Raw genomic sequence first — 27,364 nt, 5'->3', positions numbered from 1 at the left:
TATAGTACTATATTCCAATTTCTAGACATGTCTTTTTAAAATTTATCCATCTTTTCCCTGGGAAACTATGGCCTCTTTAGATAGCTAGCCCTTTTCTTCTTTGAACTGATTGTACTCATCTCTAGTATTGGTCAAACTTTCTCTAAAAAATATATCTATGACTTCTAAGAGTCAGAAAACTACCCCTCCTAAAATCCAGAGTAGATCAAATAATGCCTAATTTTCTTCTGCTCCTCTATCATGAAATGTGATATAGTTACTTGCCTGTCCTACTAGGGCCCGCTAGGTGGCTTAGTGGATAAAGCACTGGACCTGGAGTCAGGAGTACCTGGTTTCAAATCTGGTCTCAGACACTTAACAATTACCTAGCTGTGTGGCCTTGGGCAAGCCACTTAACCCCATTTGCCTTGCAAAAACCGAAAGATTCCTATCAGCCCAATTTCAATATGTTTCTTAAATTAGTTAGATTGGACTAGAAGAGGAATTAAACCTTTGCTAATTTTTCCATCTTTTTGAATATAAAATTATCAAGACAAATTATAAATTAGTTGGTATTATATTGATATCATTTGTCACTTCACTCCACAAACACCTGTCTCTATGCCATGTCTTTTTTTCAATCTTTTAAAACTTTTATTCTGAATTCAACATTAAGTAAAATAAACATTTCTACATACAGTGTAGAAAAAAGGAACATACATGAAACTGGAAGTGTCTATATTGTAGAACTTTTTAAAAGCAACAAGTAGCTTTCAATATGTCCTGTTTGTGATTCTTTCTGCTCTTTAGGGGTGGGGTTAATGGGAAGAAAAGTATAACCCTATCCTTAGCATCCCTCTCCCTCCTCTCCCAATACTCGGGGGGTGGGGGGGATTCCATGTAACAATTATGAATATCTAATGGAAATATAATTACCAAAACATAATGACATCTGTGGAAAAACAAATAGCCACTCTAAGTATTCCAAAAAAGTATATCTTATTTTGCATCTTGACTGATCACTTCTCTATCAGGAGGCAAGTAGCAGATTTATAAATGTTTCCTGAAATCATGGTAGGTCAGTGGTGATTAATCAAAGTTCTTAGGTCTTTCAAAGCTGTTTTGTCTTTACAATGATATTGTATAAACTGTTCTGCTTACTTCATTCTGTATCAATTTACACAAGTCTTCCCAGGTTTTTCTGAAACCAACCATTTTATTATTTCTTATTATTTCTTTATTATGTCTTGGGATAATCCTCTTAATTATTTCATTACATTCAGATACAATAATTTGTTTAGCAATTGTTCATCCAATTGATGGGAAGCCTCTAAAGTTCTTTGCTACTACAAAAAGATTTGCTGTAAACGTTTGTACATTTGGGTTCTTTTCCTTTTCTTTGATTTCTTTAGGGTACAGGCTAAGTAATGGTATCACTGCAGTCTTTCCAACATTTTCTTTTTAGCCATCTTTGACAATCTGATTGGTTTGAGGTAAAAGTTTTAATTTGTATTTCACTAATTTTTAATGATTTGGAGTATTTTTTCCTAAGGCTATTTGGATATCTTCCTTTGAAAACTTGTGTTCAAATTCTTTTGACCATTTTTCTGTTGGGATAATTCTCCTCACCTATCTTGGAAATGAGAACTTTTTAAGAGGCCTGTTACAAACATTTTTTCAGTTAATTTTCTTTCCAATTCTAAACACATTAGCAAATGGTAGCAAAAACATTCTATGCTCAAAACTTTCCATTCCTATTCTATGACTTTTGACCTAGAACATTTCCTCTATTTATAACTAAGGATAATTTCTTCCTTTGTTGTCTGACTTGCTTATAACTTTTTATCACCAAATCATATATTGGATATATAGTATAAAAAGTTGGTCTACATAAAATCTATTTCTACCATGTTTGGATTTATCAAACATGCCACAAAGTTAATTTGTTTCTATATGTAGCAAATTATTTTTGTGATTACTGCCGTGTAATATAGTTCTAATACTGTTAGATCCTTTCACTTCATACTTTTATTTCCCTTGAGTTCTTTGATCTTTTGTTTCTCCAGATGTATTTATTATTCTTATTTCTTCTAGCTCTTTTGGTAGCTTGATTGGTATGGCACTAAAGTATTTACTTTAGGTAGGGGTACTTTTATTTGTCTTGGCCTACTTATGAATATTCAATTATTTAAGTTTGTCTTTATATAAAGAATATTTTATTATAGTTTTATTCATATATATTCTGTATCTCAATAGGTATATAGTCATTTTGAATCTATTACTTCCCACCAGATTTTGTTGGTATTATACCCTCCCCTGGAACTTTACTTCAATTATTTAATTTTTTAGTTGACTCTCTAGAATTCTCTAAGTCATCATATCATCTAAAAGAACTTTAATTTTGTTTTTGTTTTGCCCACTTTATTCTTCTAATTATTTCTCTTATTGCTATGACTTATCTTTCTAGCACAATATTAAATATGATAATAATGGACTTTATCCCTGATCTAAATAACAAGACATAGCCCCATTTTTATTTAATGCTAACTCTTAGTTTAGATAAATATCACTTATCACATTAAGGAAATCTTCATTTATTTCTCTGTATATATTGATAACATGTAATTGTTGCTATTATTAATAAGGTCAATCATGTTGCTAGTTACAATTAAGTAAATCCAGTTGGATTATTTTGTGCTATGTTTCTGTAATACTCTTTTTCTATTTCAGGTTTTTTCATCAGTATTCATTAGAGATATTTTCAGTTTTCTTTCTCTGTTTTGACACTTTCCTAGCTTATCAAGACCATAATTATGTCACAGAAAAAGTATAAAACTCAATCCATTCTATTCCTACATTTTCAAAGAACTAAAACAACATTGGACTTATTTTTAGACTGTCTGATAAATTCATTTTTAAATCCATCTATCTTGAGGTTTTTTCCCTTGGAAGCCCATTTATTCCTTGTTCAATTTCTTTTTCTAAGTTTCATTGGCATCTATATAAGTAAAATTGTTTCTAATAATTTCCTATATGCTTTCTTCATTTGTTGTGAATTTTTTTTTTCATTTTGGGTTTTCCCTTTTTAAAAAATTAGCTAATTGTTTGGTTTTTTGTCTTTTTTTTACAATAGTTCCTAATTTTATTCTTGATTTCCACCCCCTGCTTTTGTTAGCCCAGCTGTAGAATAAATTTTTCTCCAATTCCAAGTTTTAAACTTGGCATGAATCTATGATTTTAGAGGGTTTTGGGGGGGGGTTAGGTTTTTGTAAGGCAAATGGGGTTAAGTGGCTTGCCCACGTTCACACAGCTAGGTAATTATTAAGTGTCTGAGACCAGATTTGAACCCAGGTACTCCTGACTCCAAGGCCGGTGCTTTATCCACTACGCCACCTAGCCGCCCCTAGAGTTTTTCTTATAGACACTATATGGTTGAATTTTGCTTTTTAATCTATTCTGCTCTCATCTTTTGTTTTATGGGTGAATTCAACCCATTCATATTTTCAGTTGTAATCACTGAATATTTTCCTTTATTCTTACTATTTTTTTTGCCTTTTCAAATACCAAATTCTAAGCTTCCTCCTTTTATGTAATCTTAAATGTGGCTCCTGCTTACTTGAACTCATTCCCTCTAGCTACTTAAAAATATGTTTTCTTTTGACTTGGGACATGTTTCTGGGAGTTTTCATTTGGGGATTTCTCTCAGGAAGTAATTGGGAGATTCTTTTTATTTTCTCTTTGCCCTGGTAAGTTTTCTTTTATGTTCTCTTAAAAGTATAATACCTTAAGTTCTGTTTTTTGCATGGCTTTTCATGATGTTTTCCAAGCTAGTTGTTTTTTCTATGAGATACCTAATTTTATTTCATGTAGGCATTGGCTTCTATTTGATCCATTCTATTTTCAAGGGGTCTATTGCCTCTTTTGTACCTCTTGTGCCAAGCTGTTAATTTCTCTTTCTAGCATTTCCACTAGAACTTTCCTTTCTTTTCTAATCCTTCCCTCCAAAAAAGAGGAAATTATAATAAAATTTATAATTTCCTTCTTTTTCCTGAATCTCTAATTGACCTGGTGGTCAACCTATGTTTAATCTTTGAGACTGTAAAGCTTGGCAACTACTACTTCTATTTCAGATTCTTCTGCTGCTTTTGCTATATTTTAAGTACTATATGCTTTCTGAATCTTGGCAAAACAAGAGGGTGCAATGTTTAGAGTATCAGGTCTGAAGTCAGGAAGTCAGGAATTCAGGATCTGAGTTCAAATTCAGCCATAGACACTTACTAGTTGTATGGCTCTGCACATGCCACTTAACCGTACAGTTTCTTCATCTATAAAATAAGTTGGAGAAGGAAATAACAAACTACTCCAGGATCTTTGCAACCCCCCCCCACAAAAACAAAAAACAAAATGGGGGTCATGAATCCAGATATGACTGAAATGACTAAACAATAACTTTCTGCATCTTCGTAGAGGCTCAGGGTCAGAAAATAACCAAATTTTAGCACCATCTAGGGAGCTGTCTGTTGCCTTCCAGCACTGCACTTTAGGGCTTCCTATTCCAGTTTTCAACAATGAAACTGTGAGCTTGCATTGGTTGGAATTCCGGTAGACAGAGGATGAACCCAAATGATCATCTATCTTGAAACATCCACAAACTTTGAGCAAAAGAACTGAAGGCTTGGCTCCAAAGTTCATATTTCATTACCTGGTTACCCAGCCCCAGGTCCCAGTCAGACTAGTGATATAAATCAGCACAATTGCTGTGAGGTTAAAGAGACAAAGCTACAGTTTCCAATTCTCTGATACTCAGTTGCTGTATTATTCTTCAACCTTACTTGTGTATCAAAGCCACACAGCTGTAGGCTCAGCCCATATCTGCCCTTCCTGCCCCAATAGTCTCAATCTAAGACACTAAGATCCAGAGTTAGGTCAACAGTCAACAATTCACTCCTTTTCCTGATCATCGTCTTCTATAAAGCTACTAGACCCAATCCAGTCCCCAATTTGAAAGGCTTTTCTTATACCCCTTCTCACTACTTAAGCCTTCAGGGCTTGAAAAATGAACCTGATAATTAAGTTTATTATCATCTCTATGCTGATGATTCTCAAATCCTATCTTAACCTCTCTGCCTTAATGGACATCTCAAACTGGATATCCTATCAACATGTCCAAAAGTGAATGCTTTCTGCCCAATCTCTCCTTCTAATTTCCTTAATACTGTTAAAAGAGTGCCCCATGGTCCCAGTTAGCCAGGTTCACACCCAGGTGTAAAGTCATCCTCAACTTCTCCCTAAACTCACTCTTTTGACAAGGCCTTTTGATTTATTCCCATTACTCAGTTCAATAGGTTGTTGGTTGGTCTTCCTGCCACATGTCAGTCTCTCCCCACTCCAGACCATTCCCCCTGATTTTCCTAAAGGATGAGTCTGATTCCATCACCATCTTAGTCAATGAACTCGTGTTTTCCTAACACTTCCAGGATCAAATAGAGAATTCTCTATTTGAAATCCAAAGCCCTTTATAACCTAGCTGTCACCTATTTCCAATTTTTTTAGCCACCCCCCCACACACACCATGTACTCTTCACACCAGTGATATTGGCCTTTTATTCCTTGCACAAAGGAATGTGTCCGTGTCTCAGCTCCAGACTTTTTCTCTATCTGTCGTCATACCTGGAAAGCCCTCCCTCCTCATCTCTACCTCCTGGTTTCCTTAAAGTCCCAGCTAAAATCCCATCTTCTGAAGGAAGCTTTTTTTAATCCTGCTTAATTCTAGTGCCTTCCATCTATTGATTAAAATAACAACTATTTCTGTTCTGGCCAGAGGATCTTCCTCTCCAAAACTGATTCTTCTATGAAGGTAAATTATGTCATCTTTTGCCTCAATTCTTACCTACCCTTTAATTATGGAATGGGTGCTGCCTCAGACAAACTGAAACCTGGTTAAGATCTTAGCTAAAGACCAAGGTCTCCCACTGCATTAGGACCACTGCCAGTCATCCTGACCCATTATCTGGTCACTGATTCTGGAGGAGTGTGGGGCTGACTTGCACAGCTCTGTTTCACTTAATCCAATTCACTTGCAAATCAAGACATCACCCTCCTGACGTCTTTGGTCTTCTTTGAGAAGGACAAACAACAACAATAATTCCCATTTATCCTATACATATATCTTGCTGTATACAGTTGTTTGCATGTTATCTGCTCCTTTAGATTGTGGGTTCTTTAAAGGCAGAAAATGTCTTGTCTTTCTTTCTGACCTAAGTAGGCACTTAAATAAATGCCTACTGGCTAACATTTCATGTTATAGCTTAAGGGAATTTTCTCTTTTTTCTCTTTTGTAAAAGTTTTTATAAAAGTTAAATGATTAGTTGGACATATATTAATTTTTGGCATGAGAATCCAAGGCATTCTCCCAGGGAATACAAATACCAGCTTCCAGATTGGGGCTGGTGGAGGGCATTAACTATATGTTCTTTGGGGGTTTACCAAGCTATTACTTAAGTTTTGTGAATGACTCTAAAACCTTCTCAACAAATAGAATCTTAAGCATCTTCATCATTTTTGCCTAGAAGAATATGCTGATTATAATCACTAGTCCTGACAGCAGGTTGAAAAGAAAGAATGAATCATTATTTTGGTCTTGCTCACCAGTCTGACTTCCTGGCCCTTGCTATAGCTGCACAGTGGCATCTAGGGGTTATACTTACAAACTCCAAATAATAATAATCAAATAATCACCACCCTCATCAGAACCAGTGGAGCCATGCATTGGCTGACTCTTTGTCCAATGAGTCATAAAAGGAATTTCGGAGACTTCATTTCTAAGTTGCTAAGGAGTAAGTGGTTGTTTGCTATAAAATAAAATGTGACATAGAGAACAGCCTGCCTAGTCAGATAGGAAACCTGGAAGGTTAATGGGGTAATCAGTACAGAATTCCAGTAATGACTATCCATTAACAATTTTAGCTGAGTAATGATTGCTGGAAGATCAGGAATTTGGGCTCCACTTGACCCTGCAACTAAACACTTTTCTGTACTTCTCTACTAAGATAGCAACACTAATCTACAAGCACATTTTCAATCACTATATGACCCAGGATATATCCTTAAGAGTATAATATAATTATGGGGCGGCCAGGTGGCGCAGTGGATAAAGTACTGGCCCTGGAGTCAGGAGTACCTGGGTTCAAATCCGGTCTCAGACACTTAATAATTACCTAGCTGTGTGGCCTTGGGCAAGCCACTTAACCCCATTGCCTTACAAAAAAAAATCTAAAAAAAAAGAGTATAATATAACAAAGTTATAATTATGAAAGCTATAGCTAAAAAAGTACCCCCCATAGCTTGGAGTGGGGAATTTCCATGGAGTTTATGAGATTAAAAAATTTTCCCCTTCCCCATTCATGTATGCTACGAACTATAGGACAGGATTTGGACCTTAAGAATCCTTTAGGGGTCAGCTAGGAAAGAACACAGTGGATAGAGTACAAGCCCTGGAGTCAGAAGGACTCTTAATAATTATATAGCTGTGTGATCTTAGGCAAGTTACTTAACTCCATCACTATGCAAAAAAAAACCCAACCCCAAAAAAGTCCTCTAATGATAGGCTATGGCCCTGGTGAGCTAGTTTGATTAGAAAAACTCCTATTGGTAATTAAAGTATCAGTTCATAAGGTATCAAAAGAAAAAGAAAAGTTAGACAGAGGGGAAAAGATATGCTGAGGTCACAAACTAGAGAAACCTCCAGGAAAGACAGCAAAAATTAAGTATAGTTCAAAGCAAGCAAACTGAAGCCAGAAAGGAAAATATATTTCACCTTCAGGAGTCAAGTAAGGTGGGTCCCAGAGTGTATAAAGTCCAGTTCGGCATAGGTCTAGAAGGAACTCTTAAGTTCAAGTCAGGACTGGCCAAAAGACATTAACTGAACTGGGACACTCTATTTAGAGATAAAACTCTAAAAGCCAACAAGTTTTTATAATCTGTCAAATAAGGATGTTGAAATCACTGATTTCTAAAGTCTGCCCAACTTTGAGAGTGAGACACAATGACAATACCTGAAGCCCAAGAGCCAAACTCAGGATCACAGTAACTCAAAAGACTTGATTCCAGTTAAGACCAGAATACTAACATCTACTTTTACAATTTGTTCTAAAAACATACCTTCACCCACCACACTCTCCACTCTCTACAATATTTGCTCAATATTTACCATCAGGACTTTGGATGAGATCTATTCACACCAAACACAAATTCTGTAAAACTTCCCTGGAGTCACAAGAAAGGAGCTAAGCCAATATGACTATCCTAGGCAATATTCTCATGCCACTTCCCTCCACTCCTCCAAAGTTCTGGACCCCACTTTCCCCACTCCTATTCTAAGACTTGTCAGACTTCAAGTAGGGCCAAATTGAGATTGTCTGCTTTACCACATACCTGAGGCTTGGGAAGGGTTTACTGGGGTTTGGTGATCTGAAGACTTCATAACCTTTCACATCAGGTTGTTAAATGCAGAAAAAAAAGAACAGAGAAGGGAATGAAAATTAGACTGAAGGCAGTGATCATTTTGAAGGAGTTATGAGGTGGGGAGAGGGTAAATAAGAAGGGAAAGAAGTGAGCCAAGAATTAAGGTGGGACCTATGAGTATAGTTCAGGTACATGGATGCTAAGAAAGACTACAGGAGCTAGAGCTGGGACCAGAGTTCCAACACAGAATTTTAGTAAGGTATAGAGCCTGGTCTCACTGTTGTATACATTCACTGAGGTCTGTCCTAAATACTATGTACCCTAGAAATATATTCCCTTATCAAACCCTTCCCTTGCCCAGTTACCGTTAGGGCTGAGATCACCACAGCATTCAACCATTCATTTAAGCTCTGGGCCATCTGCTCTGCACTTGGCACCACAAGCAGCTTTCCTTCTTCACTAAAGACCAGCTTTCCTGTCAGCAAGGCAACCTGCCTTGGAGCCTAGAGAAGACAGCTAGAATAAATCACTGGAGGCTAGACTTTCCTGTCCTTTCCTGAACTTTGTACTTACCCCATACCTCTCTGCCTTACCCTTACCTGTAGGACATAAGTAACAAATGTGACCATCTCATTCTCCAAAATAGAGACAAGATTCTGGCAGGTCATATAGTCAACAAGGCGGGCAAGGCATCCCAAATATTGCCACCACCGCTCAGCCCGGTTTAGCTTCTGCATTAGCTGCTGCCGATGAAACCACTTTCGGTACATGGAGCCCTTTGCTGAACTGTATTCTGAGAAGCTCTCCACTCGCTCCTGCAAACCCTGCCGCATCCTATATGTGTCTTCATGCACCTGACAGAGAAGATGGAAAGACAGTCCAGCACAGTCACAGTCAATCCAGTTTAAGATCAATATAACCCAAATCACAGACTAGCTATTTAGAAAGCAGTAAGTGGTAAATGAACCTGAAGGGATTTCAAACTGTCTACCCCAGGATGATCCCATTCCCTTAGGTCTAGCAATAGAGAAGCAGAAGAATAAACTTCCACTTAATCCTACCATCCTACCAAACTTTTAGTCTATATCTTCTTTTCCTCAAACTCCCAAAAAAATCAAAAACCAAAAAACCCATCTATACTCATTGCCTCTACTTCCTTTCCTTTTACTCATTCCTTAACCATTTGAAATCTAGCTCCCAATTTCATCATTCAAATGAAACTTTGAGGTTACCAATGATCTCTTAATTGTCAAATCTAATGGCTTTTTCCTGTTCTTTATTCATGACTTCTCTCCCTCATTTTCTCCTAAGTACTGGGTGGAGTGGGGAATTTGAGGTGAATGTTGTATAGAAAATGGCACTTTAGCTAATCTTTAAAGGGAAATTAGGGATCTCAAGAGGCAGAGGTAAGGAGAATATGGGGTATAGTAAAAGCATGAATATGGAAGAAGGAATGTAGAACAAGAAGACCAATTAGGCTGAAACATGATCGGTAAAGATAAGTAATATAGAATAAGACTGGAAAGGTAGATAAAAATACATTGTAAAGGGTTTTAAATGCCAAACATAGGAATTAGTTTTTGATCCTAGAGATAATAATTGGAATGTATTTCAAGAAGCAGGGGGCTGAGCAAGGTTTCATATATGGTGAGACTTGTTCTTCAGGAATATCACTTCTGCAGATGCATGGAGAATATATCGGGAAAAGGTTAGACATGAGGCAGGGAAACCAATAAGAAAATCTACCAGTTGAGAGTGTTTGTGTGTGTGTGTGTATGTGTGTGTGTGTATGTGTGTGGAGAGAGAGAGAGAGGGAGAGAGGGGGAGAGAGAGAGAGAGAGAGAGAGAGAAGAGAGAGAGAGAGAGAGAGAGATAATAATAATGAGGCAATGAATGTGAACTTGAGTAAATGAAAAGATGATAGTGCCCACAAAATAAAGGGAAAGTCATATTAATGAGGAATTTGCAGGGAGGGGATTAGATTTTTGGAGGGATTGACAGAGAGTTCTATCTTGGACATGCTGAGTTTGAGATACTTCAGTAGGTAGGTGATTATGCAAGAATTGAGTTCAGGAAGGAAAGAAAGGCTAGATGGTTAGATCTAGAACTTCCAGACAAGAAAGCTGTGTAAGTGGACAAAGGTAGTTCAGCTCTCCCATAACTACTCAATCAAAAGCTTAAAACACACATCAGACAAAACAATGAAAACAATTGATCAAGAAAAACAAGGTAACAAGTGATTTCTTATATAACTACCCCCCCCAAAATCCCTTAAAACTGCCTGCAAAGCCAGTGACAACATAAAACAAAAAAATCCAGTGGGCTCTCAACAGACGGATCAGAGAAACAGAATATATCTCCCCTGACAAAAAGAATGGAGGACTCCCTTGAGGAAATTCCATGGGTGGCTAGTGACCTCCAGAGGGCACTTTGGAAGCCACCAGGGCATGGAAGTAATCAGCCTAGAGGTAGAGCCAGGAACTCAGCTAGAAACAACCTCAGATTTGGGTCCCTAGCACACTGTTCTAATATCATAAAGGACCCTGACAATGCAGCATTCTGAACCAAAAAAATCCAAGGGGGAAGATGGTGGAATTAGATAAAAAAAATTCCAATCTCTCCTGGTTTCCTCCACAAACAAGATAAAAATTAATGTCTTGGGGTGAATGTACAGCTGAGAAAATAAAGGAGCATTGGTGCAGACATTGGTCCTCCTTGAGGAAATGGAGAAGATTTGAAGAAAAATTCCAAGACTGAGGTTTGCCTTTTTTCTTATGAGAAAAACAACTGATCTGGAGAACAAATCAAGAGAAAACATAAGAAAAATCAAACTGTAAAATCCTGAGTTTCAAAACCTATGAACTTTTGCCTAAATTCTGCTCCTAAGTTTCTGCCTGGTCATCTAACGGAACAAGCAACGGGGAACCTCCCCAAGGACCTGCATTCAATGATAATATGCCACACTATCTCAAGACAACCAGCAGATGCTTGGAAATTCCCTACTGAACCATATATAAGGTCTCTTTACTCAGGGTTCCAGGATCCTAGCCCTGTCCTATGATGGAACTCTAGCTCGAGCTAGTTTAATAAACCCTTGCTATTGCATCTCCATCGTGTCGAATGCCTCTGTTCCATAATTGGGGACTTTTCTCGGACCCTAACAAAACAATCTGAAAGTTACATTCAGAAAAAGAATCAATACAATAATACAAGAAATAAGTAAAGAGAATTGTCCTGAAGAGTTAGAATAAGAGGAGAATGTAGAAAAAGGAAAAAATCCATTAATTACATCTGAAATTCTAGAAGGAAAATCTGTAGGAATTTCAGAGTCAAATTCTAAAATCCCCAAGTTAAGGAGAAAATATTATGAACAAGAAAAAAATCATATAAATATGGCAGAGACACAATTACAATTACATAAGACCTAGCAGTGGCTACACTAAAAGACTGCAGAAGTACAAAAGAACTGGGATTATAGGTGAAAATATCACAAATATCATACCCAGGAAGTATAATCCTGAATGAAAAAAAATGGACATTCAATGCATTGACAATACTTTCAAGATTTTGTTGCAAAAAGACCAGAACTTAATGGAAAATTTGACATACAAGATCCAAGAGAAATATAAAGTAAGCATCAAAGATTAATTACAAGGGACTTAATAAGGACAAATTGTTTACTTTTTATACATGGAAATATAAATTATATGTTTACTATTGTTATTAGGAATTGGATAGTTCAAAAGAAAGATTGTAGTTCAGCTGAGTATGATGTGATTCTAAAAGGCAAAAATGGTTTGGAAAAGGTAAAAAGAATGAGTAATACAAATGAGATCTGAGAGGAAAAACTGATACAGAGGAATTACATGAGAGAGGAGGGTTGGTAGTTCTGGAACTCTACTCTCATCAAGAATGGGGAACAATTCATATTTACCTAGAAGTGTATAAAAGGCTTCTAAATTCAGAAAGAAAAAAATGGCAAGGAGATAGGGAGAGGATAAGGGAGGGATTCATAGAGACAGAGAACATACATATAGAAGGTTATAAAAGTATTCTAAATTCAGATAGAAATGAGAGGGCAAGTGCAAAGTGATAGGGAGAAGGAACAGGAAAAGGCAGAGATTATTGGAGAAGGGTAGGGTAAGGATTAGGAGGGCAAAGAGGTAGAAAGAAGTAAAGGGGATAGGAATAGAGTGAGAAAGTGAGGAAAATAGGAAGGAGAAAAATAAACAAGTAATTATAGCTTAGAATGTGAATGGGATACATTCACTCAAAATGGAAACAGCAGATTAAAAATTTGAATTCAATAATAAAAAACCTGTAAACATGAGATACTTACAAACACAAAATAAAGGACAGGAGTAGAATTTATTATGTAAAAAAAAAAGCAGAGATAGCAATCATGATCTCAAAGTCAAAGCTAAAATAAAACTAACCAAAAGAGAAAAATAAGGAAACAACACCATAAGTAAGCCATATTAATCAATATTTTAGACTATTTAAAATAACCAGGCAGAATAAGTTTGAAATATTGCTGTGATAGGAAATGATGAATTAGTGAAAAATACAGAAAGACTTGATATCATCCACTTTCAGAGAAAGACAAGTAGAAATAAGCACAGTACAGTTATATATATATATACACACACACACACACACACACACACACACACACACACACATACATATGCCTAGGAATATATGTATATAATCATAGATATCAATGTATGTATATACATATGTATGATTGATTATCTATGAGTATATGTATGCAAATGTATATAGTTATGTATGTGCAGATAGATTATAGAGATATAGATTATAGAGATATATAAATTGTAGCCTTCTTGGGGCAAATGGAGAAGGAGAAAAAAGAATAAAAATTACGAAGTAGAGAACAAAAGAAAACCTACAAGTAAGCAAAGACAGCTTTGAATACAATGTATAGTATTTATTATACAGGTTTTCTTGAAATGGAAATTTATTTCTGTATATTGAAACCTCTCATATTCTGTTATATGTATGGTAATGTCTTTTTTTCCCCCCTTTTTTTGTATTTAAGTTTTCAGGAACTTTTAAAACAGCAAAAATCCAAGAGGGTCTAATCAAGGGAAGTAGAAGTTAGAACAGGGAATTTGAATAATCCAATTAAGAGAAAAAGAAAAAAAAATAAAGAAAAAAAAACTGACCAGATCACTTAAAAGTGCAAAGTTTTGCTCTGGCACATAAAAGCCTCAATCAGAAATTAAGAGAAATGAGTACTATTATACATAATTTTAATATGTTCAAAGATACACAAAAATGTAATCTAGAAGAATAAAATAGCTCCATAACAACTGCAAGCAGAGATTAAAAAATTATATTTTCCACAAGGACATGAAAACCCAGAAGTAATTAAGAGATAAAAATTAAATAAAATTTCTGAAGGAAAAAAAGTACAAAGAGAATAAATTACATAAAAGAGAAATTGGTATTATTAAGCTTCCAAGCATGGTATATTTTCATGCTACCACATAGTATTCTCTCAGGCTTGAGTCCTGCCTAACACCAGGGGGTGTCTGTGTAAGGATGCATTAGGTGCCAGAACTTTGGAAAGAAGAGACTCTTATCAAACGGACATGTGAGGTTCCAAAAATTAGTCTCTGTATACATGGAGAGAAACAGTTAGTTTCTGGAAATGACAAGGAAGAAGTTCTCTCAATATGTCCCTGATTTCTAACCTGCCTCTCTAGAGACTTCAGATGATGTTCCTTTAAATGAAATCAGGGCCTTTCTCTTATCATACTCTAAGCTAAAAAGTCCATTCACTCTATTTTCTGTTAATTCTAACATATATAACTTTTTTGAATTGTTTACTTAGATAAATGGGTCTTTTATCTAACTAGCATTTCATAAGGAGTGTAGCCAGTGGATATATTAAGGTCATCTTCCCTCTTTAAGAGTTATGAAGAAAGTAGCTTTTAGTTTTGAACTAAAATCATACCCCCAAGTCAGGCAATTGGCAGAGCAGAATGGGGGCAGGGAGGGAACACAGTATGTGTATGTATGATGTATATATGTATACATATATATGCATATATGTGTGTGTGCGTATGTATATATCATTCTAGGCCAGAACTTTCTCAGAGTCTAAAAAATAGAGGATCCAAGTTCAATATGTTTTTCCTGTTCCCTGCTCAAGGAAGGAATCTGTAATTGCGGGGGGGGGGGGGCAAGATTCTAGATACTTATCAACATTTTTACAAGACACATTTAGATAAATCATACAGGCATATATAACCTACATGGGACATACACACACATACTTTACAGTGGCAAGCATGGCCCAAAATACAGATTCCCTAAAATTTAAAATATATCAAAGAAAAATAAATGACTTCATGAGACAACAAAAAAAAATGAAAAGATTGTAAAACACAGAAGAAATTATAAGCTACCCTCTACCAAAGACAACTTAGAATAGCTCTCCTTGACGTATTTTCCAGATAAGAATCTTCAGGCTCCTTGCCTGAGCACTTTATATTGTGAAAACTACCCAAAACTATTAGAATTAGAAAATAAAACAAAAATAGAAAGAATCTCTTGGTCATTTCCTAAAAGAAATTCTCAAATTTGATGAAAACTCACCAAAATCCATTAACTTTTACAACAATAAAAAAAATTACATCATGCAACCAGAAAGAAGGAAGAAAGAAGGGAGGGAAGGAGGGAAGGAAGGAAGGAAGGAAGGAAGGAAGGAAGGAAGGAAGGAAGGAAGGAAGGAAGAGAGAGAGAGAGAGAGAGAGAGAGAGAGAGAGAGAGAGATCAAGAAACCAAAGAAACACATATTTAGGTTCACTCAAAATCTGACAGCTTCTATTATGAATAAATGAGAGGTAATCCTGAAATTCAATATTATAAAAGCTAAGAGATACAGGTTTACAACCAAGAATAAACTTACCTTTCAACATTCCTGTAAGGGAAAAAAATTTTAAAAATGAACCTTTTATGGAAAAATACTGTTAATCATTTATGAGGAAAAGAACAGAGTTGAATAGGATCTCTGAAATCTAAATCCAGAGTCAAAAGAAACCCAGAAAGGTAAATTTATTTGAACAAATACAAGGGGTACTATGGTAATATAGTGTTAACATATAATAGAGAGAAAAGAATCTTTAGAATCTTAAATGTTAATCTTAAAATGTTAAATGTTAAATCTTTAATCTTAATGTTCTTAGAGGGTATTAAAAAACTAAAGATAAAAACCATAGGTCCAGGGAGTGGACTAGTTCTGTTCTAAGGATTTTAAAAGGGTTTGTGACCCTGTTTGGGGTTTTCTTGGTCATTTCCATCTCTAGCTCATCTTACAGATGAGGAAACTGAAGCAAATAAGTGGCCAGGGTCACATAGTAAGTTATATGAGGCCAGATTTGAACTCATGAGGATGTGTCTTCCTGACTCCAGGCCCTATTCACTGTGCCACCTAGTACATAGACCTACTGGCATTGTAAAATGTAAAAAAAAAAAAAAAAAAAAAAAAAAAAAAAAAAAAGGAAGAAAGCTATGAGTGGGAAGAATATTATCCAAACATGGACAAAGGAATGAGGGATAAGCTTCTCCCCACTTGGCTAGACTGGTTCTCAGACAAAAGACTTAAAAACTATCATGGACCATTAATCAATGCTGTTTTAGTTTGGTAGGATCTGCAAAGCTATGTGATTATCAGGCTTAAGATTTTCGTATCCCAGACCAGTGAGGCATCAGAATAGAACTTAAGTGGAAGGAGAGATGTATAGAGAGTGTTATTTGAAATGTGGGGTATAAAAAGGAAGTGACAGATACAGAGGAAAAGAAATGGGGTATTAGAAAGGCACAATGGCAGCAGGTACTACATTTCTTCCTCTGTAACTTGTAGTATTAGATCCATAACAGGAAGCACTATGTAAAGCATTAGCCTTGGTGGCACTAGAACACCAACCACTCTTACTGATGGGACTTCAGGTACGATGTCCTAAATCCTGGAACAGAATTATCAAGCAGCCAGAATCCTGCTTGTTGTTGTCCATGTGCCCAAGTCTGAGATTCCTTTAAGTTACTATAGTGCTTTTTAAACTAATTATTAAATTGCATAGAAAGTCTTACATAAAACAGAAAATTTTAGGGTTAGTTTTCTTCTCCAATTTGGTGTTGCTGAGAGATGAAAAAAGCCTTCTTATTCATCTTAAAGGGTGAACTGATTGTAGGAACTGAATAGAAAATATAGTCATGAGTTAAATTTTTCTGCTTTTATTTCCCTTTTACTTAATCCAATTGACTTTCTTGGTAAAATAATGACTGTGAGGTCTGATTAAAATTAAAATATATGTTGACGAGAGAGGTGACAAAATAATTTGGGGACCAAACAAAAGAATTAGATATCATAATCCTAAATAGATAAGATTCCAAGAAAATAACAGAGGGACAGAGTACTATATATCCATGGTCTGTTTAAATAGAAGATGAGGATCAAGCACTATTATCACATCACCTCCATGAACTGGAAACAACTAAAATGCTCAATGGAATAGTATAACACAATGAAAAGTATGAAGAATTTAAGGAAATTTGCAAAGTTTATAAAGTGATTCAAAGAGAAGTATAACCAAATGCACAGTAAACACATCAACTATAAGAAGAAAATATATTATTATGAAAATATTTTGGAAACACCCTCTTTTCCAGAACTAAGATCCAACAAGCAGGCTGTGTGTCCCTTTGTGCTCTGAATGACCTCACCCTCTAGCAAAGCATATTGCTTTGACCAGCACTGGTCAGTATTCATTGAGGGATTTAGGATTTTAGCTTTCCCTATGTCCCAGGAATCTAAGGGTCAATATCCATCAATCTCCTGACAATCCCTGTTCCTTATGACTGCTGCCAAGTGAAGAGAACTAGATGCTACACTCTGGTTCCTGTCACAGAACTCTGTTTCTATCTCTGTAGAGTAATCATGACCCTAAGACTTGAGAAAATCAACTTCAGAAATGTTCCCACAGAACCCTGCTGTGGAAAAAGCAACTCAAGACCTAAAAATATTTATGACAAAGTCCAGTTCACTTGTGATTTTTATGTATAAAACTTTGCCTTTCTCCCAGCAAGATGAGCCTTCCCCCTCAGGAGGACTTGGGGTTGCAAGTATTATTTGTCTCTGAAATGAACTAAACTTCTATTTGCTGCCTGACTCTCTTGTCTCTAGCCTGCTCTGTTAACTCTAGATATTCACACATTAAGAGGTCAGTTCCAGTCTAGTTGACAACATATATTATATACATACAATCACCACCCCCAACACATACAAATGACAAAAATAACAATCTGTTCTTTGAAAATTAAGAATATATAACTATAAATGTAGTTGATTGGTTTTGTTGATTAAAATTAAGTGCATAAATGATTTATTTTTAATTTCTCCTTTAATTTTTAGAATTTCTAATTTGGTATTTAATTGGAGGGTTTTAATTTGTTCTTTCTCTAATTTTTTAGTTGCATGTTCAGGTCATTCCTTTCCTCTTTCTCCATTTTATTCACATAAGCATTTAAAGATATATCCCCTAACAACTATCTTGGCTGTATCCCATAAGTTTTGGTATGTTGTATCTTTATTGTCATTATCTAGGATGAAATCATTAATTCCTTCTATAATTTGTTATTTGATCCACTCATTCTTTAAAATGAGGTTATTTAGTTTCTAATTAGTTTTAGGTCTATCTCATGTGATTTTTATTGCATTATGATCTGAAAAGGATGTATTCAGTATTTCTGGCTTTCCACATTTGATTAGATTTTTATGCCTTAGTACATGGTCAATTTTTGTGTAAGTGTCATGTACTACAGAAAAAAAAGTATATTCTTTTCTATTCCCATTCAACTTTCTCCAAAGGTCTATCATGTCTAGGTTTTCTAACACTCTATTTACCTCCTTAACTTCCTTCTTGTTTATTTTATGGTTAGATTTATCTAGATCTGAGAGCAGGAGGTTGAGGCCTCCTACCAGTAGAAGTTTGCTTTCTATGTCTTCCTGTAACTCATTCAACTTCTTCTCTAAGAATTTGAATGCTATACTACTTGGTGCACACATATTTAGTATTGAAATTGCTTCATTTTCTATGGTACCTTTTAGGAGGATATAGTTTCCTTCCTTATCTCTTTTAATAAGATCTATTTTTGCAGCTACTTTGTCTGAGATAAGGATTGCTACCCCTGCTTTTTTTCACTTCAGCTCAAGCAAAATATATTTTGCTCCAACTTTTTACCTTTACTCTATATGTATCTCTCTCTGCTAATTTCTTGTAAGCAGCATATTATAGAATTCTGACTTTTAATCCAGTCTGCTATTCACTTATGTTTTATGGGAGAGTTCATCCCTTTCACATTCAAAGTTATAATTACTAACTCTTTATTTCCCTCCATGCTATCTTCCCTCTGCATTTTCCCCTTTTTTCATTTTATCCCTAATTCCCAGTATTTTATTTCTGAATACCACCACCTTCAGTGTGTTTACCCCCTTATATCCAGACTCCCTCCCCTTTCCTTTTTCCCTTTGCCCCTTCTTCCTTCCCTTCCTTCTGTTAGTTCCTTGTTTCTTCCCCCTTCCCCTTTTAATACTTGAAAGGGAAGATAAATTTCTTAACTGAGTGTATATATGTTAACTTTAAGACAAATCTGATGAGATTAAGATTCACCCTACCTCCCTTTTCCCCCTCTATTGCAATAGGTCCTTTGTACCTCTTTATTTAATGTAATTTACCCCATTCAATCTCCTCTATCTTCCCAGCTCTTTACTGTCCCGTCTTTTTAAGAAGATATTGCTTTTAAATTATTCTATCAGAGTCACAGATAAGTCATGAGTGTCCATCACTTCTGGCTAAGTATATTCTCTCTAATAGAGTTACAATTCTCAAGAGTTATGCAAATCTTTCTCCCAGATAGGAATGTAGCCAGTTTCATCTTATTGGAAAATTGTTTTTATTCTATACCCTTTTTTTTAATCTTTTCATGTGTCTCTTGAGTCTCATGTCTGAAGTCCAAATATTTAGTTCTGGTCTTTTCATCAGGAAAAGTTGGAAGTCTCTTATTTCATTAAATGTCCATCTTTTGCCCTGGAAGAGAAGGCTCAGAACTCAGTGAATTCTTGACTGCATTCCAAACTCCCTTGCATTCCAGGCCCTTTGATCCCTTAATGTTGATGCACCGGTGTAGTCCTTATTATGGCTCCTTGATATCTAAATTGTTTCTTTCTGGATGCTTGCAGGATTTTCTCTTTTATCTGATAGTTCTGGAATTTGGCCATAATATTCCTTGGCGTTTTGATTTTAGGATCTCTTTCCAGAGGGAATCGATGTACTCTTTCAATAACTATTTTGCCCTCTGGTTCCATGATATCAGGGCAGTTTTCCATCACAAAATCCTGTAATATTGAGTCCAGGATTTTTTTTTTCCTCTTCAATGTTTTCAGTTAGCCCAATGATTCTTAGGTTGTCTGTCCTGGTTCTATTCTCAAGGTCAGTAGTTTTGCTGATGAGGTATTACATTTTCTTCTATTTTTTCAACTTTTTGGTTTTGTTTAACAGATTCTTGTTGTCTCATGAAGTCATTAGTTTCCATAGATTCCATTCTTTTTTTAAAGAAGAATTTTCTTCATTTACCTTTTGCAACTCTTTTCTAATTGGTCAATTCTTGCCCAATTGAGGTTTTGAGAGAATTATTTTGTTTTTCTCCAATTACATTTTCTAAGGATTTGTTTTCTTGTTGCAAGATGTTAATTTTCTCTTGCAAGATGTTAATTTTCACTTGAGTTTCTTTTCCCAATTTTTCCAATTGATTTTTAAACTCCTTCATGATTTCTTCTGGGAAGTCTTTCTGGGCTGGAGATCAATTCATGTTCTCCTCTGAAGTTCTGGGATCTCTCTGGGTTAGGATCTTTGCCTTCAAGGTAGTTTTCAATGGGCTCCCTTTTCTACTGGCCTTTCTTCATTTCCTTAAGATCTTGTATGGTGGATCTTGTCTGGTTCACAGACCTTTGGTGTTGACTCCTGGAGGCTTTGCTCATTGTGTTTAGTAGCTCCTAGTGGACTGGCCAGCAGGAGGTGCTGGTTGCTTTCTTTGGAGTGTCTGTGATCTTGATTTAAGGGCGTCTCCCTAGGCTTGGAGGGGGTGGGGGGGTGCAGCTGGTTACTCTTATTCTTGAACAATGTGGACTAGGCCCTGGGGGGGGAGGTAGTTAATCTCCCTATTCAGCTGAGAGAGCTCTGCTGCCCAGACCTGAGTCTGGGGTGGGGGAAGTGGGAGGGCTGTCATTGTATTTGTTTTGGGAAAAAGGCTCAGCTGAAAGTATGGACCTCATGGCCTGAGCCCAGTGGATCAATGTCCAGCCATACTCTGTAGTTCTCTGTGCTGGAACTTGCCCTCTAACCCTGCTGGAGTTCCCCCAGACCACTGCTCCCACAGCCAAAGCCTCCATGGCTTCGATTGGCCCCCTGGTTTCACCCTTACCACCCCTGGACTGGCTCTCTGCTTCAGCTTGCTGCCCCTGGGCTGGCTCACTGCTCTCCGCCCCCAACTGGCCCATGCTCACCTGAGACAGACTTTGTTGGGAAATGTTCTCCTAGCTTCTTTTTCTGGGTTTTGACAATTGAATTTCTGTTAAGAGGTTTCTTTCACATTATTTCTGAGGGAAAGCCAGGAGACACAGTGTCTGGCTTCCCTTCATCATCTTGGCCAGAAGTCAATGATTTCTTTTTAGAAGAGATTTTGCATTATTAAAGAGTAGAAGAGAATTTGGATTAACATAAATTTTGAGAGTTTTCCAAAAATTTAAATTGGACAAGTGTTCTCTGCGTTCTGTTAAAGAAAAGAGGATAACATGATCCTAAATACTTAAAAGTAATAACAGTGGCAGAAGGCACAAGCTCCCACCAAAAGAGAGAAGATTGGCTCCAGAAGAAAGGAACACCAGTCAGAATGGAGGTTGTTCCATACAAATGTGAAGGTGAATAAGATGAACTCATCCATAAAATGGAAAAGGATAACAGAATGGGTTAAAAACCAAAATCCAAAAAATATGTTCTTTGCAAGAAACACGCTTGAAACAGATGTACACAGAGTAAAAATTAGTTAATTTGATTTAAAAGAAAAAGAACCAAATTACCAATATCAAAAATTAAAAGGATGAATTCACCACTAGTGAAAATAAAATTAAAACAGTTGTTAGGAACTATTTTGCCCAATCATTATATCTATGTCTGTGTCTGTGTCTGTGTGTCTGTGTCTGTATCTATATCATCTATTATCTAATCTATATCTATATATGTACACATACATGTATGTATGTAATTTTATCCAAATTCTATCAATAGATCTGATAATCTAACTGAAATGGATGAATGTATATGAAAATATAAATTACTCAGATAAATAGAAGAGGAAATGAAATACTTAAAAAAAACATATCTTAGAAAAAAATTGAAGAAGCCATAAATGAGCTTCCTAAGAAAATATTCCCAAAGCCAAATTCACAAGTGAATTCTACCAAACATTTAAAGAACAATTAATTGCAATATTATACAAACTATTTTAAAAATAGACAAATTAGTCCTACCAGATTCCTTTTACACTCAAATATGGTACTGATACCTAAACCAGGAAAAACAAAACCAGAAAAAGCTAGAGAACAATTTCTCTGAAGAATATTGATGCAAAAGATTTAAATAAAATACTAAGCAAGAAAATTACAGCAATATATCCTAAAGATCATATACTATGACCAGGTGGGATTTATGTCAGGAACACAGGGCTGGGTCAATATTAGGAAAACCATCAGCATAATTGACCATATTAATAAAAATCTATCTCAGTAGATGCAGAAAGAACTTTTGACAAAATACAATTATTCCTATTGAAAACACAAGAGAATATAGAAATAAGAGAGCTTTCTTCAAAGTGATAAGTAGTATCCATCTAAAACCATCAGTAAGCATTATCTGTAATGGGCATTTTTTGTTGTCCAATTGTTTCAATCATGTCTGACTTTTTATTGCCTCATTTAGGGTTTTCTTAGCAAAGATATAAGAATAGTTTGTTATTTCTTTCTCTAGTTCACTTAACAGATGAGGAAACCAAGGCAAACAGCATTAAGTGACTTGCCCAGGTTCATAAAGTCCAGGTTCAGTTCTCTAGCCACTGATCTACCTAGCTGCCTTTCCAATAAGATCATCGATGAAGCAAGGATGCCCATTATCATCATTATTATTCAATATTCTTCTAGCAATATTAATTATAGCAATATAAAGAAAAAGAAGCTAAAGGTGTTAGAATAGATGAGGAAACAACTCACGCTTTGCAGACAATATGATGGTTACTTGTAGAATCAAGAAAATTATCTAAAAAACTAATTGAAATAATTAACAACTTCAGTAAAGTTGCAGAATATAAAAATAAATCCACAAGTAAACAAATAAATCAGTATTTGTATATATTACCAACAAAGACTGGTAGCAAAAGACAGAAAGAGAAATTCAATTTAAAATAACTATAGCCAATATAAAATATTTTGACATTTACCTGGCAAGATAAACCCAAGAATTATATGAACATAATAAAAATTACTTTTCATACCAAATCAGATCCAAACAAATAGAAAAATATTCAATGCTCATGAGAAGACTGAGTCAATATAATAACAATGACAATTCTACCTTATTCAATGTCAATGCAATCAAATTATCAAATTATTTTATATAGAAAAAACAAAATTCATCTGGAAGAACTAAAAGTCAAGAATGTCAAGGGAATCAATGGAAAAATGTGAAGAAAGGTTGCTTAGCAATACTGGTTCTCAAAATGTTTTATTAAACAGTAATTATCAGAACAATCTGGTACTAGCTAAGAATTAGAGTGGTGGATCAGTGTAATAGAATAGGTACACAATAAAAAGTAGTAAAATACCATAGTAATCTAGTATTTAATAAACCTAAAGATCCAAGATTTGGGACAAAGAAACATGAAGAGAGAAGGGTATATGATTTATAATGGGCAATATAAGTAAATTAGGAGCATGGAATATTTTACTTGTCAGATTTATGGATAAGGGAAGAAGTTATGATGATATAAAAATTATGATTTTGATTAAATAAAATTAAAAAGATTTTGATTAAAATCAAATGAAAGATAGAGCAATGACCCTGGAATCAGAAGGACCTGTGTTCAAATTCAGCCTCAAACACTTGACACTTATTGCTGTGTGACCTGGGGCAAGTCACTTAACATACACATACATACACACACACACAAACACAAATGCAGTCAAGATTAGAAGGAAAAGAGTTAGCTGTGGAAAAATTTTTCACAGCAAGTTTTTTTGATAAGAGATTCATTTCTCAAATATATAGTGAGTGAAATCATTAAGAATCTGAGTCATTCTCCAATTGGCAAATAGTCAAAGGATATGAACAGGCAGTTTTCAGAAGAAGAAAAAAAATGAAAATTACTTCTAGTCATATGAAAAAATGCTCTAATCATTACTGATTAAAGAAATGAAAATTAAAATAACTCTAAAGTATCATCTCACACCTATCAGATTGACTGTTAAAAAAGTAAAATGATAAATGTTGTAGTGGATTTGGAAAAATGGGTTCACTAATGCATTGTTGATGAAGCTGTGAAATGATCCAAGCATTCTGGAGAGTGATTTGGAATTATGCCCAAAGAACCATAACACTATGCATAACCTTTGACCCAGCAATACCATTACTAAACATGTATCCCATAAAAAAATAAAAGATTAAAAAAAAGGAAAAGGATCTACAAAAATATTTACAGCATTTCTTAGATATCTTTGTCAAATGGCAGTCTTTTTTAGAGTGGAGTGGGAAGAGTGGGAGAGAGACAGTTCAGAACTTAAAAAAATAAAACTACCTATTTGACCATAAAAAAGAGAATTAAAAATTTTTATATGTAATTAAGAATAAAATTAAAATTAAGTGTTAAAAAACTTTCTACTAATGCAGTTTTAAGCTATGAGACATTTGGGATATGCTAAATATATAAAAATACAGATATGAATGGACAAAAATTACAGAATGGGATAGAGGCTGTAGCCTCTGGTATTTTTTTTTAAATTTTATTTATTTAAGGCAATGGGGGTTAAGTAACTTGCCCTAGGTCATATAGCTAGGCAATTATTAAGGTCTGAGGCTGAATTTAAACTCAAGTCCTCCTGACTCTAGGGCCAGTGCTCTATCCACTGTGCCAGCCTAGCTGCCCCCAGCTTCTATTCTATGTATTTTTAAGTTTAAATGATTATATGTATGGTCAATTGGTTTTATTTCTACTTAAATAGATAATAAGTTCCTTTTTAAAAGACTATGTGAATAATCAGAATAGATGAGAACTGGAATGACTCAGGAGGAGAGATGGAAGGCAGAGGAATGACATTTCTGTGAACTGGTAACTGAAAGGATGGAGGGGAAATAGAAGGTGGTGGTGGAGGGGTGGAATAATGGGGGAAACTCAGCTGTGTTAGAACTCTCCTAATATCAAGTAAAAATCTTGCCCATCATAAACCTTCTATCCAAGCTTAAGTGGTCTATACAGTTGCACAGCATGTTGCCTGTATGTTTTCTGACTCATTAAATCAGCTGGTTGCCTATTTTCCTAGATGTGCTTATGCTCTGAGCCATTCCAGAGACCAAGCAGTGATGGGAAAAGCAAGGCCCTGTTTCCTCATCTGTAAAATGGGAAGCACCCACCACCTTGGCTAATTATAAAGCTAAAAAGAACCATTTACAAGTCATATTTGCAAATCTTAAATCACTATAAAAATGCTATTGTTATCTTCAGTCCTGGTTTGGAATGGTTTTGAAGTATCTATTTGGGATTAGAAAGCCTACCAGTTGGAGGACAGCTGCAGTGAGGTGAAGACAACGTTGCAACATCCGCAGAGCCCCTCTATTCATCTTGGACAGGGCCAGCTGGAGCTCAGGTAGTGTGTAGCATCGATTTTCCTCCTGGGGCAGCCAGGGAACAGAATGGAGCTCTTGCAGGAGCCTGAGAGGGAGGGCTCATAGAGTGTTAGCATCAAAGTTTCTTGTGGCCAGACACACAAAGGGACAGGGGCCTTCCCACTTCCCTTCTCTGAATATCTTTATGATACTGTAACCCTTCCTAAGCCTGATTATCTCTTGGGTCTTTGGCAACCTTTGAGAATCAGGATCACAATTTACAAAATATTTCTTCTCTAGCTTAATCTGGCTAACTGAACCATCTTCCAAATAATCTGCTTTATACTGTGAATCCTTCCTCCGTGAATTGTTGTTTTATTTTGGTTTTTTGGGGGGAAGACTCCTAAAATCTCAAACTTCAAAGAGTCTAGTTCTAGAATCACGGTTTTTCTTTTTTTTCTGCAAGGCAATGGGTTAAGTGGTTTACCGAAGGCCACACAGCTAGGTAATTATTAAGTGTCTGAGGCCAGATTTGAATTCAGGTACTCCTGACTCCAGGGCCAGTGCTCTATCCACTGCGCCACCTAGCCACCCCTAGGTTTTTCTAAGTTCATTTGGGTTCCACCTCTTCATCCCCTTCCCAGAACTGTCCCTCTTTTCATCTTGTGATATCTATCCTTGAGCAACAAAATCTACACATATGTAATTTTCAAGATTTGAATGAATGGAGATTTATATGAGGATAGAAAAAAAGTTTCTGTTTATCTTTCTTTCTTTCTTTCTTTCTTTCTTTCTTTCTTTCTTTCTTTCTTTCTTTCTTTCTTTCTTTCATGTCTGGACCTTTATTGACCTTTCTAGGTATAGCAGAACATTTGAGTCTATCTCTCCAGGAAAGTAAAAGTCTGTAGAGCTTGAGAAAAGGGAATCAGTAGACATCAAGAAGTGAGGGGTAGAGAACAGGGGCTGAAGAAAAGATGCCAGTACCTATACCTAAAAAAACCCCACAAACAAACAACAGCAAACCCACTTTATCTAGGCCAGCAAGAGACAATACCATCCTTGGCCTTGACTACTCAGTCATAGTAAACTTCCTGAAGGTAAATGACCACATATTTTCCCTTTCCCTAGTGTAGGGTTGGCCACATAAGTCCTTTGGTTAATTTAGAACAGGGGCAGGGAACCTCCAGCCAAGGCAACTACTGACAGGACTGGGAATTCAATGAATCTAGTAGCTTTCTAGAGGTGAAATAATTAAATATTTGACCATATGATGATCAACCTTGATGGACTCGCTCATTCCATCAGTGCAACAACCAGGGACAATTTGGGGCTATCTGTGATGGAGAATACCATCTGTATCCAGAGAAAGAATTGTGGAGTTTGAACAAAGACCAAAGACTATTACCTTTAATTTAGGAAAAAAAACCCATTATCTTATTATATAATTTTGCTGTCTCTTATACTTTATTTTTCTTCCTTAAGGATATGATTTCTCTCTCAACTTTGATCAATGTATAACATGGAAACAATGTAAAAACTAACAGACTGCCTTCTGTGGGGGGGTGGGGGAAGGAAGCAAGATTAGGGGGGAAAATTGTAAAACTCAAAATATATAAAATCTTTCTTAAAAAAACCAAATTTTTTTTACCATATATAGCCTTCAAATGATGTTATGAATATCCAAATGGCCCTTGGCAGAAAAAAGGTTCCCTATCCTTGGTTTAGAAGGAAACCACTCTCACTCTCTGGCCTCAGAGAAAAAAATTGAGTTGAGACCTGTCCTAACTCCTTCCCCTGAAAATCTGAGGACCAGCTGTTTATGAGGGTCAAAAATACCACATGACCACTAGATTGGGCCAGACCCTTCTTGGTTTCCCTACTTGCCTTAAAGGAAAATGGAAAAGTACTGCAAGGAGCCAGAGACTCCTTGGTTGGGTTAAATAAGAATAGAGATGGGGGAGATGGGA

General features: G+C 35.8%; 1 protein-coding gene across 14 annotated transcripts in view; it reads right to left on the bottom strand.

The window, feature by feature from the left end:
- Positions 1-27,364, bottom strand: part of DNHD1 (dynein heavy chain domain 1) — a 121,134-nt gene that overhangs the window by 63,680 nt on the left and 30,090 nt on the right. For 13 of the 14 annotated variants that reach the window (XR_012474471.1, XM_074217457.1, XM_074217463.1 and 10 more), the window contains exons 8-11: positions 25,347-25,503; positions 9,042-9,296; positions 8,808-8,945; positions 8,413-8,464 (exon numbers count right to left, since the gene is read on the bottom strand). Coding sequence is in view for 13 of the 14 variants with exons in the window: in XM_074217457.1 (XP_074073558.1) it covers positions 8,413-8,464; positions 8,808-8,945; positions 9,042-9,296; positions 25,347-25,503 (602 nt within the window). In the remaining variant the exon portion in view is untranslated. The remainder of the gene's footprint in view (positions 1-8,412; positions 8,465-8,807; positions 8,946-9,041; positions 9,297-25,346; positions 25,504-27,364) is intronic. The other variant, XM_074217469.1, reaches the window with a different exon arrangement.

The sequence above is a fragment of the Macrotis lagotis genome, chromosome 1 (assembly GCF_037893015.1).
Source record: "Macrotis lagotis isolate mMagLag1 chromosome 1, bilby.v1.9.chrom.fasta, whole genome shotgun sequence".
In the NCBI taxonomy this organism is placed as follows: domain Eukaryota; kingdom Metazoa; phylum Chordata; class Mammalia; order Peramelemorphia; family Peramelidae; genus Macrotis; species Macrotis lagotis.
Note: the sequence above shows the minus strand (reverse complement) of the source record. Positions and strands in the feature narration are given on the sequence as shown.